The 13,281-nt window shown below is 38.9% G+C and overlaps 1 protein-coding gene across 1 annotated transcript in view; it reads left to right on the forward strand.

Moving 5' to 3' along the window:
- The window catches only part of LOC126419190 (neurogenic locus notch homolog protein 1-like), a 143,601-nt gene that overhangs the window by 76,088 nt on the left and 54,232 nt on the right, over positions 1–13,281 (forward strand). The window contains exon 5 of the mRNA XM_050086325.1: positions 3,704–3,787. Coding sequence (XP_049942282.1) covers positions 3,704–3,787 — 84 coding nt within the window. The remainder of the gene's footprint in view (positions 1–3,703; positions 3,788–13,281) is intronic.

A 13,281-nucleotide genomic window follows, 5' to 3' on the forward strand; every position in this document is an offset into this window, starting at 1 on the left:
TGATAAATGTCATTTAAACTTGATGTCATTCGGAAGAGTGGTTGCTACAGCATTTTGAATCTGGAACCTTGAATATTTCTGGGCATGCACATTGGTCAAAACTTAAGCTGGAAAGATGACATCAATTATTTATCCCACAGGCTCAGTTCAGCATGTTTTGCATTGAGGATAATATATAAAATATGCAGCAGACAGTGTGCTAGATTAGTGTATTTTGCTTTATTGCAGTCTATTGTGTATTTTGGTGTGTAGTATTCTGGGGTAAAACTAAATCATACTTAATAGATACATTCAAACTACAGAAAAGAGCTATTCAAATTACAACACACAATTCTCCAAGAACTCACTGTATGGCTCTCTCCTAACAATTACATATACTCACATCATCAGTGTGTATATTTATAAGCATTCTATGTTCAAGAGCAAACCTGAACAACTTACCTACCAAGGACAACTGCTGCAATTTTAATACTTACAATTGTAAAAATTTACATGCAGAAAGAGTAAGAATAATACAAACCCAAAAGCATGTAAGTTATATTGGAATAAAAATTTACAATGCTCTGCCAGTTTGAATGAAGGAAATAACAGAAGAAGTAAAATTTAAGACTGAGTTTAACAATTACCTTTTAAGTAAAAGTTTGTAGGACATAGATGAGTACTTTGAATGTGTGTAAAATTAGTCTTAACATTTATGTACATGCTCATGACAATGTTGTACTCTGAAAAATGCATTGAAAACACATATTTAAGTGATATTCTGTTATTATGTTTGTTTTACATGTACTTTGCGTGTTAATTACACTTGTAACAGTTCATATATTTTGTAAATGCTTTACAGGAAGACAATAAATTGAAATGAAATTAATCATCCTGTATGTTAGGAAAAAATGAAGTTATTTTTTAAATTAACTGTGTAGCCAACAAATGGATCAAAAGTTTCTCAGTTGTGAAATGGAAAATATCCCTTTGAAATAGTAACAGTACAAATCAATTTATTATCCTTTAGGCACATACTTATTCCCTAACAATGTGTAGGTGCATCCACTCTTGTATTAACAGTTACACTCGTTTTACAGTCACGTTGCCTTTTTCAATTATGTACTAACAGCAGCGTGTACTGCCATTAAGCCATTTTGATCATAAATTTCATAACTAATTCTGCGCACCTTTCCGCTGATAAACCAAATCGTAAACCATTTTTACCCTGCAATATGACATAATACTTTCAACTTGTAATCATACTGTCTCACAAATTCTTCAAAAAATTTATCCACAGCACATCTGCACATGACTGCTCTGCACACAAGGCCATCAACAACTCTCCACCCACTATTTGTCTTGCCAAAAACATGAAATTTATTTTTAATTTAATTATGATTCTTTTCAAAGAAAATGTGTGTAATTATGAATTTTCAAATCTGTTCCATAAAGTATGTGTGTAATTATGAATTTTCAAATCTATTCCATAAAGTATCCAACAATATTTCATCATTCACCAGTTAACATTCTATTACCAGACTGTAAAAACATGTGTAACTTCGCACAAAATTTTGTCATGTGCATAAAAAATGAAATTTTTGTAAAACAAACAACTTTTCTAATTCAAACATAGTGGTCACTTTTCTTGTTATTCTGGCATTATTTAAACTTATTACCATCACAAGTATGATTTTCAGATTTTTAAAAAACCAATAGTGCACTTTGCACATCTTTATAAGTTTAGATAACATTACTGGGAAATAGAGACTGTTTATTACTAATTTTATTTAAAGAGAAGGCTGTCTGTCTGGACTGGAAATGATTGGAACAAATCTGGAGGCAGCATGATCCACTAAATTATTAGGTACTAAATGAATCTGACTAAAAAACGTAGGCATCTTAATTTTATACAGTCTTGTACATATATATAAAACAATAATCAAGCAATGGAAAATCCAGGATGGAATGTAACAGTATTATGCAAACACAACTCATACACATGACTCAGGCAACTGAAGCCACACTGCAGTAAAACAATAATGTACATCACAAGAGATATTTGAGAGTGCATTGCAAATGCTAGTGTACCTGACTGCAACACACAGCAGGAAATACATGAAGCACACCTCAACTGGTGATGATAATGCTTGAAAATTACCTCAGAAGTCAGATATCCAGTTACTAAGAGCTGTGTCTGGAAACCTGAATGCCAGCATTCATGACCCTAGCGTACCAAAGAAACTCATAAGACTATAAGAGGGAAAGAAATTTTATGGTGTTTAAGAGTGTGTATCAAATTAAATGTGTGTATATTATTCTTTATAATGGGTGCAATTGCCCAAGACTGCCGTCGTCTCGTTGAGTTTGCATGTGTGTGTGTGTGTGTGTGTGTGTGTGTGTGTGTGTGTGTGTGCGTGCATGCCTGTCATCTATTGTTGATGAAGACCTTACTGGGCGAAAGCTTTATTTAGTGGAGATGCTGAGTTGCAGATAGGCACAACAAAAACACTGTCACAAATAAAGCTTTTGGCCAGTAAGGACCTCGTCAATGATAGACAACAGACACACACACACACACACGACTGCAGTCTCAGACTTCTGAAACCACACTGCTATAAAAGAATAATATACATCACAAAAGATATTTGAGATTGAATTGCAAATGCTAGTGTACCTGATCACAACACGCAGCAGGAGGACATGTACGAAGCACACCTCAACTGCTGATAATGCTTGAAAATATCCTTAGTACTCAGATATCCAGTTACTAAGAACTGTGCCTCGAAACCTAAATGCCAGCATTCACAACCCTAGCTTACCAAAGAAACTCTTAAGACTATATGGTGGAAAAGAAATTTTATGGTGTTAAAGAGTGTGTATTGAATTAAATTTGTGTATATTATTCATTATAATGGTTGTAGTTGCCTGAGACTGCAGTTGTGTGTGTGAGCTTGAGTTTGCATGTGTGTGTGTGTGTGTGTGTGTGTGTGTGTGTGTGTGTGTGTGTGTGTGTCTCTTACTGTCGTCTATTGTTGACAAAGGCCTTACTGGCTGAAAGCTTTATTTGCGACAGTCTTTTTGTTGTGCCTATCTGCAGCTCAGCATTTCTGCTATATGGCAAGTAGCAACTTTACTTTTTATAATATTGTTATAATTAATTGTGCTAGAGAGTGTAATCAAAGCGGTTGCTTCTTAGAAAATAAGTGATAATGAATGTTTTATGTTGTTGATATGTCCTATGTTTCTCATACATTCACTGCTCACAGTGTAATCTTACAGGATAAATAAAATTCAATTAAATTCAATTAAAAAAGTCATCTTCTTGAGCAATGGTTGATGCTTTCACAGACTCATCTCTAAATGTGCTATCTTGTCTGACTGGAGTCTAGGCTGTGAGCACATATAAGACAATTTGTTGCACCATTTGTGAAAATGACTAGATAAGCCATTCTGGAATAAATCAACTTGTTTGTTTCTTTCTGTATAATGAATAAAATTCACTGCATAGATGCTCTTACATTGGGATGTATTTCACATTGGGTGCAGAAATTAACTGCAAGTAAAGGCCATTCTCTGCTTATTTATAGTTCTTTTATGCAATTCTAATGCCACTTGACAATTTGTATGCTTTCATCTGGTGGCTCATTGTATTCCAGCATATTAAGGCAGTTTCAGGCATTTCACATTTTATGTATTTCTAAAGAAAACTTTTCTTTTTCAGAGTCTCTTTGCATACCAAATCCTTGTGGAAAGAATGCACAATGCAAAGTAGTGAACAAAGTGCCCACTTGTTCGTGTCCTCCAGGTACAGTACAAACAATATAATGTTACGTTTTTAGTAAATGAATCAGTAAAAATGGTAACACGTAAAAGGAATACCCCAAGCAAATGTGAACTTGGAAGATGTGTAGAACTTTTTACTAGCAATTAATATAAATATTGGGTTGGCTACTACAAGGTCTGTTCTGCTCAAAAAATTCTGGAACATTCATAATTTCGAGCCAACAATGCGTTGGAACAAAATGTGATTGGCATCCCTACACATACCTATTTTTAGTGTGTAAGTATGGGAAGCTTCATTGTTGTATGTTTGTTAGTTATTTTGATCAGTGCTGTTTTGAGCAGAACATTGTGCCACATAGTTTGTGAATTTCGAGATGGTAGAGTTAGAGAAGCAATGCATCTGTATTACATTTTGCATGAAACCCAAGAAAACCTTTACAGAAACACACCAAATGTTGCAGGAAGCATACGGTGACAAATGCTTAAGCTATACTTGGTGTTACGAATGGTTCAGTGTGTGTGTGTGTGTTGGGGTTTATGGGCGCTCAACATCGAGGTCAACAGCGCCCTGACACACATTAAAAGGAACGAATGTGGAGAGACCTAATAAAACTGAAAAACACATTCAAAGAAAACCGGAAAAGAGGGAAATTACTACATAAGAAAGTATAACTGAAGGGAAGGGAAAACATAGCAACAAGAATGACACAGGAATGTGTCATTGGCTGGCCACTTACAGAAAAGATGGGCGAGCTTGTCACACAGTGAGCAAATTAAAATCCGCCCCCTAAAATCTTTGTAAAAACATTTGACAAGGCACAGAACTTTAAAACTTTAACCACATTCGTCCGAGTGTTGCCTAAAAGAGTTGGCAGGTCCGCTGGCAAATCAGCCGAGGCCCGCTGGTCAGAAAATAAAACACAATCCAGTAAAATGTGGCTCACAGTGACCTGGACGCCGCAAGCACCACACAATGGAGGGTCTTCTCGCCGGAGCAGGAAGCCATGCGTCATAGGGCTGTGGCCTATTCGAAGCCGAGTGAGGAGAACCTCGTCCCGTCGATGGGGCTGAAAGGAAGTACACCACACACGCGTTGTGGGCTTGACTAGACGGAGCTTATTGTCAGTCACTTCCAGCCCTAAAAATTGCTGGAAGGAAGGTAAAGGTGACCCTTGTTTAGGATGCCCTTTGACGTCTACCAACAACACTCATGTGAGGAACATCAGTGAAATCGTGTGTGCCAACTGAAGACTTAGTGTTCGAGAGATTGTGGAAGAATGTAACATTTCAGTTGGATTATGTCATGAAATCCTGACATGGCAGCTTGGAATGCATCATGTTGTCACCAAGTTCATTCCACGGCTCATGAGTCAAATCAAGAAAGACCTTCGCCTCGCAATCTGTGAAAAGCTTTTGGATTGCGCAAATGAGAACAAAATGTCCCTTAAGAAAATCAAAACTGATGGTGACATGTGGGCCTATAGTTATGATGTTGAGACCAAGGTTCCGTAATTTTTTGTATAGACCTCATAAGTTCATAGTTTTTTTCCATAAGGTGAATAAACACAACATATACACATTATAGAAACTTTAGTCGTAATAATATTTACTCCTTCACTGTTTACAACACGCTGATAGTTTTCTTCAAATCTGAAGAATTAGTTTATCACGAATTCGTGCCACAGGGACAGACTGTTAATTGATGATACTATCAGGACATGTTGTGACACCTGAGAGAAAACTTGGGATGGAAACGGTCTGAAATGTGGCAAGACAACTCTTGACTCTTACATCACGATAATGCAACCGTACATTCATCCCTGCTGGTGTATGACTGTTGTACAAAACACGAAATCACTGTGCTGCCTCTTCCTCCGTACTCTCCAGAACTGGCCCCTGTGGACGTTTTTTTATTACCAAAGTTGAAAACCTCGTTGAAAAGACACAGATCTGCAACAATATATGAGATAAAAGAAATTCACATACGGCACTTCACGTGATCCAGCAAGAGGCATACCGAGACTGCTTCCAGTGGTGGAAAAGCATTGGGAGTGGTGTATCAGTTCTGGAGGTGAGTGTTTCAGAGGAGACGATGCACAATAAGTAAAAGATAAGTGTAGAAAAATTTTGTGGACAAAATTCCAGATTTTTTTGCACAGACCTCTTAAGCTCAAAGTGTTTTTCCATAAGCTGAATAAACACAACAGATACACATAACAGAGACTTTAGTCATAATAATATATACTCCTTCACTGGTTACAACAGTCTGCCAATGCTGGGGTAACTTCTCAATTCTGCACCTGTAGAAATCACATGGTTTTGAGGCAAAGAATTCATTGAGCCATGTTCAGAGTGCATTTTCATCCAGACAGGAAGTTTGTTGAAGTTGTTCAATAGAGAGTTGAAAAGATGAAAATCTGAGTGCACGAGATAAGGTGAAGAAGATGGTTGCAGAATGAATTTCAAATCCAACTCTTGTTTAGTACTTTTTGTCAGCCTAGCTGAATGTGAGCAAGCATTATCGTGGAGTAGCATTGCTTCACACACTCTTTCTTGGTGTCATTATGGGATTGTGTCTGCAACACATCTCAGTTGTTGAAAGAAACTGTCAGCAGTCATAGTTACACCTCGGGAAGCAATCCATAGTACACCAACCATACCATCGTTGTTCCACCAGACACGTGACATTACCTTTTATGCATGTGCACAGACAGGTCTTTGTATGGGGAATTGCTGTTTTATTTTGGCTCAGTCATTTCTCTCTTTTCCTTATGCTAGCATAAAGACACCATTTCTTGTCACCAGGTATGATACAGGACAGGAATGGTCGGTACTGTTCACAAGCCAATTGATGGCGAGCAAGCAGAGGTGCACATATGATGACCCACAAATTTTTGTGATTTTGACTGAAAGCATAAGGTATCTGTACACCTGATATTTGAACCTTTCCCACTGCATGCAATTGTCACTCAGTTTTTCAATGCTTACAGTTCATCACATTTGCCAGTTCTCGAATATGCTGATATGAATCATTGTGTATTAATGCGTTTAAATGATCTTCATCAAACCCCAAAGGTCTTCCTAAACTTGGAGAGTCACTAATGTCTAAATAATCCTTCTTAAAATGAGAAAACCATTTTCTTGACGTGCTCTGTCCAGCGGCATTATCCCCATACACGGTGCAAATGTTTCTTGCTACTTTCATTGCTGTCACTCCACTCTTGAACTCAGACAGGGGAATATGTCGAGACAGGAGAATATGTTGGGAATGTTCTGATTTTTCCACTTGGCACCCCATTTTCTAGCATCGACAGTCCCACTTACTGCCTCCAAATGACAACATGTAAACTCAAATAGCAACAGTGAACGATAAATAAAAAAATAATTGATACATAAGCTCATAGTAACTGGAATATCAACATCCAAAAGAAAAACTCTACAAACTTATGCACCAGTGTAATACAATTCCATCAGCATGCCCATCATAATATGTGATACTTCTGTTGGGTTTGTCATAAAGGTCTAAAATTTACACTATATTATGTTTGTAAATGTGAAGATCCCAAGCACGAAGAGTCCTCAAGCTCATTAATTGAAAAAAAAAATAATGTGGTTGTGGTGTTATCTTCAATGTACTTTTTAATTGATGAAAAAGCTTTTGGGCAGTGAGATGGAGTGGCCACAATTGTGCATAACTGCTAACTTATTTGTAGATGATTTTGAGAACAGGCACTTAGGCAAATTTCTTTGAAATCAACCTATTTTTGGAGATTAAACTTTGTAGTATGTACTGGGCTCTACAATGTGACAACAGTATTAGATTACTGTCACCTCGTCCCCACAGCTTGTGGCAACAATCCCTGCTTTGTTTTTTTGTTTGTTGTCCTCAGTGTCAACGTACTGCGTTACTTACCCTGCCTGAAAAATGGGTTGTGGAAGTGCAACTACTGTCTACTGTAAATGATGTATGCGACAGAGGCACATTTGCGTTTCACAGTCTTTTACTTGCACTGTCCACGACCCCCCCCCCCCCCCCCCCCCCAAAAAAAATTACACATTTATATGACCAGTGCACTATTGTTTTAACTTACAATAAGCCTCATTAATAGGTTGCAGGTGAACATCCACATACTGATAGAATAGTTTACTGTTGAACATCTACGTGCAGTAAAAACATAACCAAAAAGTTCACAGTTCTTTAAGGATAGAAAGGTATGTACGGAGCAGACACTGTCATTGCTTTAACACACGGCCTATTGGTGTAACACTTATTTCACTGTTAAGTTGATGCATTGTGTCATTCTAACCAACACAGGTTCCTTGTCGAAACTCGGCCGTAGACCGACTGTCCAAAAACTGCCCAAAAACTGAGCTCTTATATATCTTCACAATAATAGGTACTGAGCTTACACATTGTTCGAAGTTAAATTTACAGAAATTACTATTAAAACTTAACTCATTAAATTAACTGAATACATTGAAAAATTCCGTCTTTTTAACAGTTTCTCCTACTACAAGAGTTAGGCCAAATTATTTGTTTAAATAATGAAATTGACAAATATAAGTATGCAAACAATACTTTGCACGAAACTATTAATTACTTTCGAATTAATTAAGGGCTACCTTTGCTAACATGTTTTCAAATATAGCAAAATAGACACTTTAAGATTACTAATATTTCATCTTCCAAACGTTTATAATTAGTACAGAATTTATATTTGCTTATAAGTCAACAATAGAATTTAAGTTACCAAACAATAACTGATTTCATCCTATAGCAAAAGATACTAACTAGGAATAGTTCAAATAAATTAGAAAATCAATTACATACATAAAACTAAGCACAAATTTAGATCTGGGGCTATATTCTTTAAAACTGAGGGCCAACCTTTCTCTTTTATGAAAATGCAGATTATACTCACGTATGTTAATGGTAATCAGTTAAAATTGAGAAAAATAATTCTAAGGAGGCAGATGGCAAAACAAGAGGGGAAGTAAAAATATCCCAGCTTGCTTTGTAACAAGCTGTGACGACCTAACCATTCTGTGACAGTGTTGGCTTGACACTACAGCACTGCAACTCGTAAGAAATTGCGTACATCAGTGACCTGATGCCTTCTTTGTCACCTGCACCGTGGCATGTGTGCTACAATTTTGGCTCCTATTGTCCAGAAATCACAAGTGATGAAGACTAATGAGGACACACGAATGCTACCAATGGCAGATCGAATGACAAAAGGTAGTGTTTTCGTATTCTTATTACGCTTCCCTCATACACGTTACAAGCTGTCTTCTCAATCACTGTTTGACAGCCTCATAGCTGAGCAGTACAGTGGGCAGACAGTAGGTCTGACTGGTCCCAATAAGCAATCTCACCTTCTACGTACCGTGAGCAACCAGCACAGCTACTGCCGGACGAGATGCCGCTCCTCCTCCAGGCAACTCCACGTATCGTATTTCAGCAGGACGATGCCCAACCATGAGTGATGAGGAATGTGCAAGCCTTCCACATTGAACTCTTTTAAGTACCTCCAGTTCTATGGCCAAAACACATCCAGATACACTCGTATACTGTGCGGTATCGTGCCGAAGTGGGCAGAAGGGGAAGCGTCGTCACTGTGAGCAGACAGACCACTGGAGGTACTGGCAAATCTGTAAACGGGAAATCTCAGTGTAGTGTGGCTACCACCGAGTGTGCGACCGGCAGTTCCGACAATCATCTGTCGGTTATCGAAAGGCGATAACGTGTGAAATGGTGACCGGTAAAGAACGTAAGCTTCCATCAGCCAAAGTACAATACCCAGAGATCGAGACTACAATACCCAGAGATTGACACCAAACTGAGATTGTGAGATGTAGCTGGGCCAGTTCCCAGACACTGAACGGTGTGTGATGTACAGCTTTATAGTGACCGTCAGGTGACTGCACTTGGGTGCTGGCATGCTCCGGCACACGGCTGTGCACTCACCCGATGCAGTGGAAGTGCCACATATGGTGAGGACTGTATGCCGTTGACATCTATAATGTCTCATTTATTGTCGGAGTCAACATCTTTGTGCTAAATGCCTCCCCCTTTAACGGGCACCTGAGAAATAGCTGGGGCAAAGCCGGAACTGACTGGGGCGAAAAGCTCGGTCGTGGAATCCTCTTCCACAGATTTCCACATTTCGGTGTCACACTCGGCCACCGGCAAGGGAAGTGCCGGACCAGCTAGTGCAGGTCAGACGGGTACCAAAAGAGACGTGCGGGACGAGAACTGTTCGAGGTCTGCGAGCGTCTCCACCTGCAATGTGGACTACGCCCACGGCGGCCGTCCGAGATGCGGTTGTAGGCCCCGGTTCCGCTATGACCCACGTGCTGGGGTGGGCCAGGTGTCCTCCTAAACATTTCCCTGGAACTGGTCCCTAGTGATGTGGCACTTTATTCTCCAGTCAGCTCACACGTGTGTGCACACTGTGTGGAGCACCGTGGCGAATGGGCCACTGTCACCAAGACACGACGTCGAAAAGCCGGAGCGGCTGGCATCTGTGCCCGCCATCTGCCCCTATTTGCCAGTTCAGGCACGGAACGTCAGACGAGATCTGCAGTGACTGTCAGCTGGAACAGACGGTATTTAGTGCAGAAGCTTGGCGGAGTGGGGACTCCATTGTGGGCTTCCAGATTTGTGCCTCAAAATTACTGATTGCAGTCTGATGGCCAATGTCATTTATGCCGCAGTATTGCTGAAAGCTTTTGACAGTGTTGATTGGAATACTTTCTTCCAGATTCTGAAGGTGGCAGGGGTCAAATACAGGCAGTAAAAGGCTATTTACAATTTATACAGAAACCAGATGGCAGTTATAAGAGTCGAGGGGCATGAAAGGGAAGCAGTGGTTGGGAAGGGAGTGAGACAGGGTTGTAGCCTATCCCCAATGTTATTCAATCTGTATATTGAGCAAACAGTGAAGGAGACAAAAGAAAAATTCAATGTAGGAATTAAAATCCATGGAGAAGAAATAAAAACTTTGAGGTTCACCGATGACATTGTAATTCTGTCAGAGACAGAAAGGACATGGAAGAACAGTTGAATGGAATGGACAGTGTCTTGAAAGGAGGATATAAGATGAACATAAACAAAAGTAAACAAGGATAATGGAATGCAGTCTGATTAAGTCAGGTGATGCTGAGAGAATTAGATTAGCAAATGAGACACTTAAAGTAGTAAAGAAGTTTTGCTATTTGGGGAGCAAAATAACTGATGATGGTTGTAGTAGAGAGGAAATAAAATGTAGACTGGCAATGGCAAGGAAAGCATTTCTGAAGAAGAGGTATGTGTTAACGAGTATAGATTTAAGTCTCAGGAAGTCTTTTCTGAAAGTACTTCTATGGAGTGTACCCATGTATGGAAGTGAAACATGGACGATAAATAGTTTAGACAAGAAGAGAATAGAGGCTTTCAAAATGTGGTGCTACAGAAGAATGCTGAATATTAGCTGGGTAAATCACATAACTAATGAGGAGGTATTGAACAGAATTGGGGAGAAGAGGAATTTGTGGGACAACTTGACTAGAAGAAGGGATCAGTTGGTAGACATATTCTGAGGCATCAAGGGATCACTAATTTAGTATTGGAGGGCAGCATGAAAGATAAAAATCATAGAGGGAGGCCAAGAGATGAATACACTAAGCAGATTCAGAAGAATGTATGTTCCAGTAGGTACTTGGAGATGAAGAAGCTTGCACAGGATAAGGTAGGACTGAGAGCTGCATCAAACCAGTCTCTGGACTGAAGACCACAACAACAACAACATTTCTGAAAAGTGAAGTCACAAATTGGAGATCATTATCAGTGACTGGGTTGCAGAAAGCACTTCTGATTGTGAAATTTGCTAGGGCTCAGATTATGGCAGCTACAGAAGTCGTCAACATTCTAGTGATGTGGGATGTAAACAGTAATTGGCTTTCTTGTCCGCAATTTGTACTTGCCATCACAGGTCAGGAGGTGTGCACACCGAAATCAGTTGCTGTGAGATTATTGCGCAACTATAAGCATAAATGTTCGGGACTTATCTTTTGTTGCATTGTTTTCTTCAAGTTGCATTGCGTTATCCAGGTTCGAGGTTCTGCATAGCTTCTGTGTATTAATGGCTTGTGTTGTTTCTTAAATAAATTAAAATTCTTTTATGTCTGTAGACCTCTTGATTTATTCACTGGTACACTGATAGCTACACAGTGTGTGCATTGCATCACTACCACCAGTGTTGTGCAATAGCTAAATTTACACAGCATCTTTTGTAATACGTCTAACTTCTAGCGTGTACACATTTCAAGTCTCTTTCGTCGCAGGAAAAGTTTGAGGTTCCGACAACCCTGTTCCCACAGTCCATTAAGCACCAAGGTGAATAATGGAGCACACAATTAGTTTTTTGACTCTTCTGTTGGAATCAACAGACGTAGGAATGTATCGTATTACAATTTGGAAACATGAGTTGTAGATAGGCCTCACCTGTGTTGTTATTTGCAATAAACCAAAGTCAGAAAATATGCTCATCTTGAATTCTCATTGTTGTTGATGTTGGCTTGGTTGTCATCCTATAAAAATTTTGTCGGGGCCTAGGTCTTGACTTGTTTAAGAACATAACATACTCCGGGTAATAATGGCTAGACAATGTGTACTAACGAAATCAGTTCTGTCAATAATGAGATTTCGTTCAGTTACGTAAAAATTGTGATTGGATAAACTTGTAAACTTTCAAAATAAATTCTTTTTCAGATCCATTTTTCATATATTTCAGTATGAACATATGCAAAGCAATTCTTGAATATAAATGTCTTTACATATCATGGAGTTCCAGTAAGTACATTTTACATAGTTGCAATGGAGAAAAGTCCCTCACTTGGCTCTCCATGTGTGATCCACTCTATCACTTCACACAGACTCTCTTTAACTCTCTCCGGAAAGTATGAAGTAAAGAAATATGTTGCATTTTGACACTACAAAGAGCTAGTTAGAGGACATTGCAATAAGACCACGATAACCTTTATGTAGGAAATGTTATTCGCAATACAAACATGTTTTGTAAAGAATGAATGATAAGGTAATCTTAAATACAATTTGTGTAATGGATTTTTAATAATCTACGTATTCCCAAAACTAAGATTATCTGGCGATAACTGGCAAAGGCAAAAAATTGACTTCATAGGATAAGAAGGGAAATTTGCTAACATTGCGTAATGATTTAAGTGCCAGGAAGTCTCTTCTGAAAGCATTTGTATGGAATGTAGCCATGTATAACATGGATGATAAACAGTTTAAACAAGAAGAGAATAGAAGCCTTTTTAATGTGGTGCTACAGAAAAATGCTGAAGAGTAGATGGGTAGATCACATAGCTAATGAGGAGGTACGGAATTGAACTGGGGGGGGGGGGGGGGGGGGGAGGGGGGGAATACAACATTGTGGCACAACCTGACTAGAAGAAGGGATTGGTTGGTAGGATACATTCTGAGATATCAAGGGATCACCAGTTTAGTACTAG

Source organism: Schistocerca serialis, chromosome 9 (assembly GCF_023864345.2).
Source record: "Schistocerca serialis cubense isolate TAMUIC-IGC-003099 chromosome 9, iqSchSeri2.2, whole genome shotgun sequence".
NCBI classification, from domain to species: domain Eukaryota; kingdom Metazoa; phylum Arthropoda; class Insecta; order Orthoptera; family Acrididae; genus Schistocerca; species Schistocerca serialis.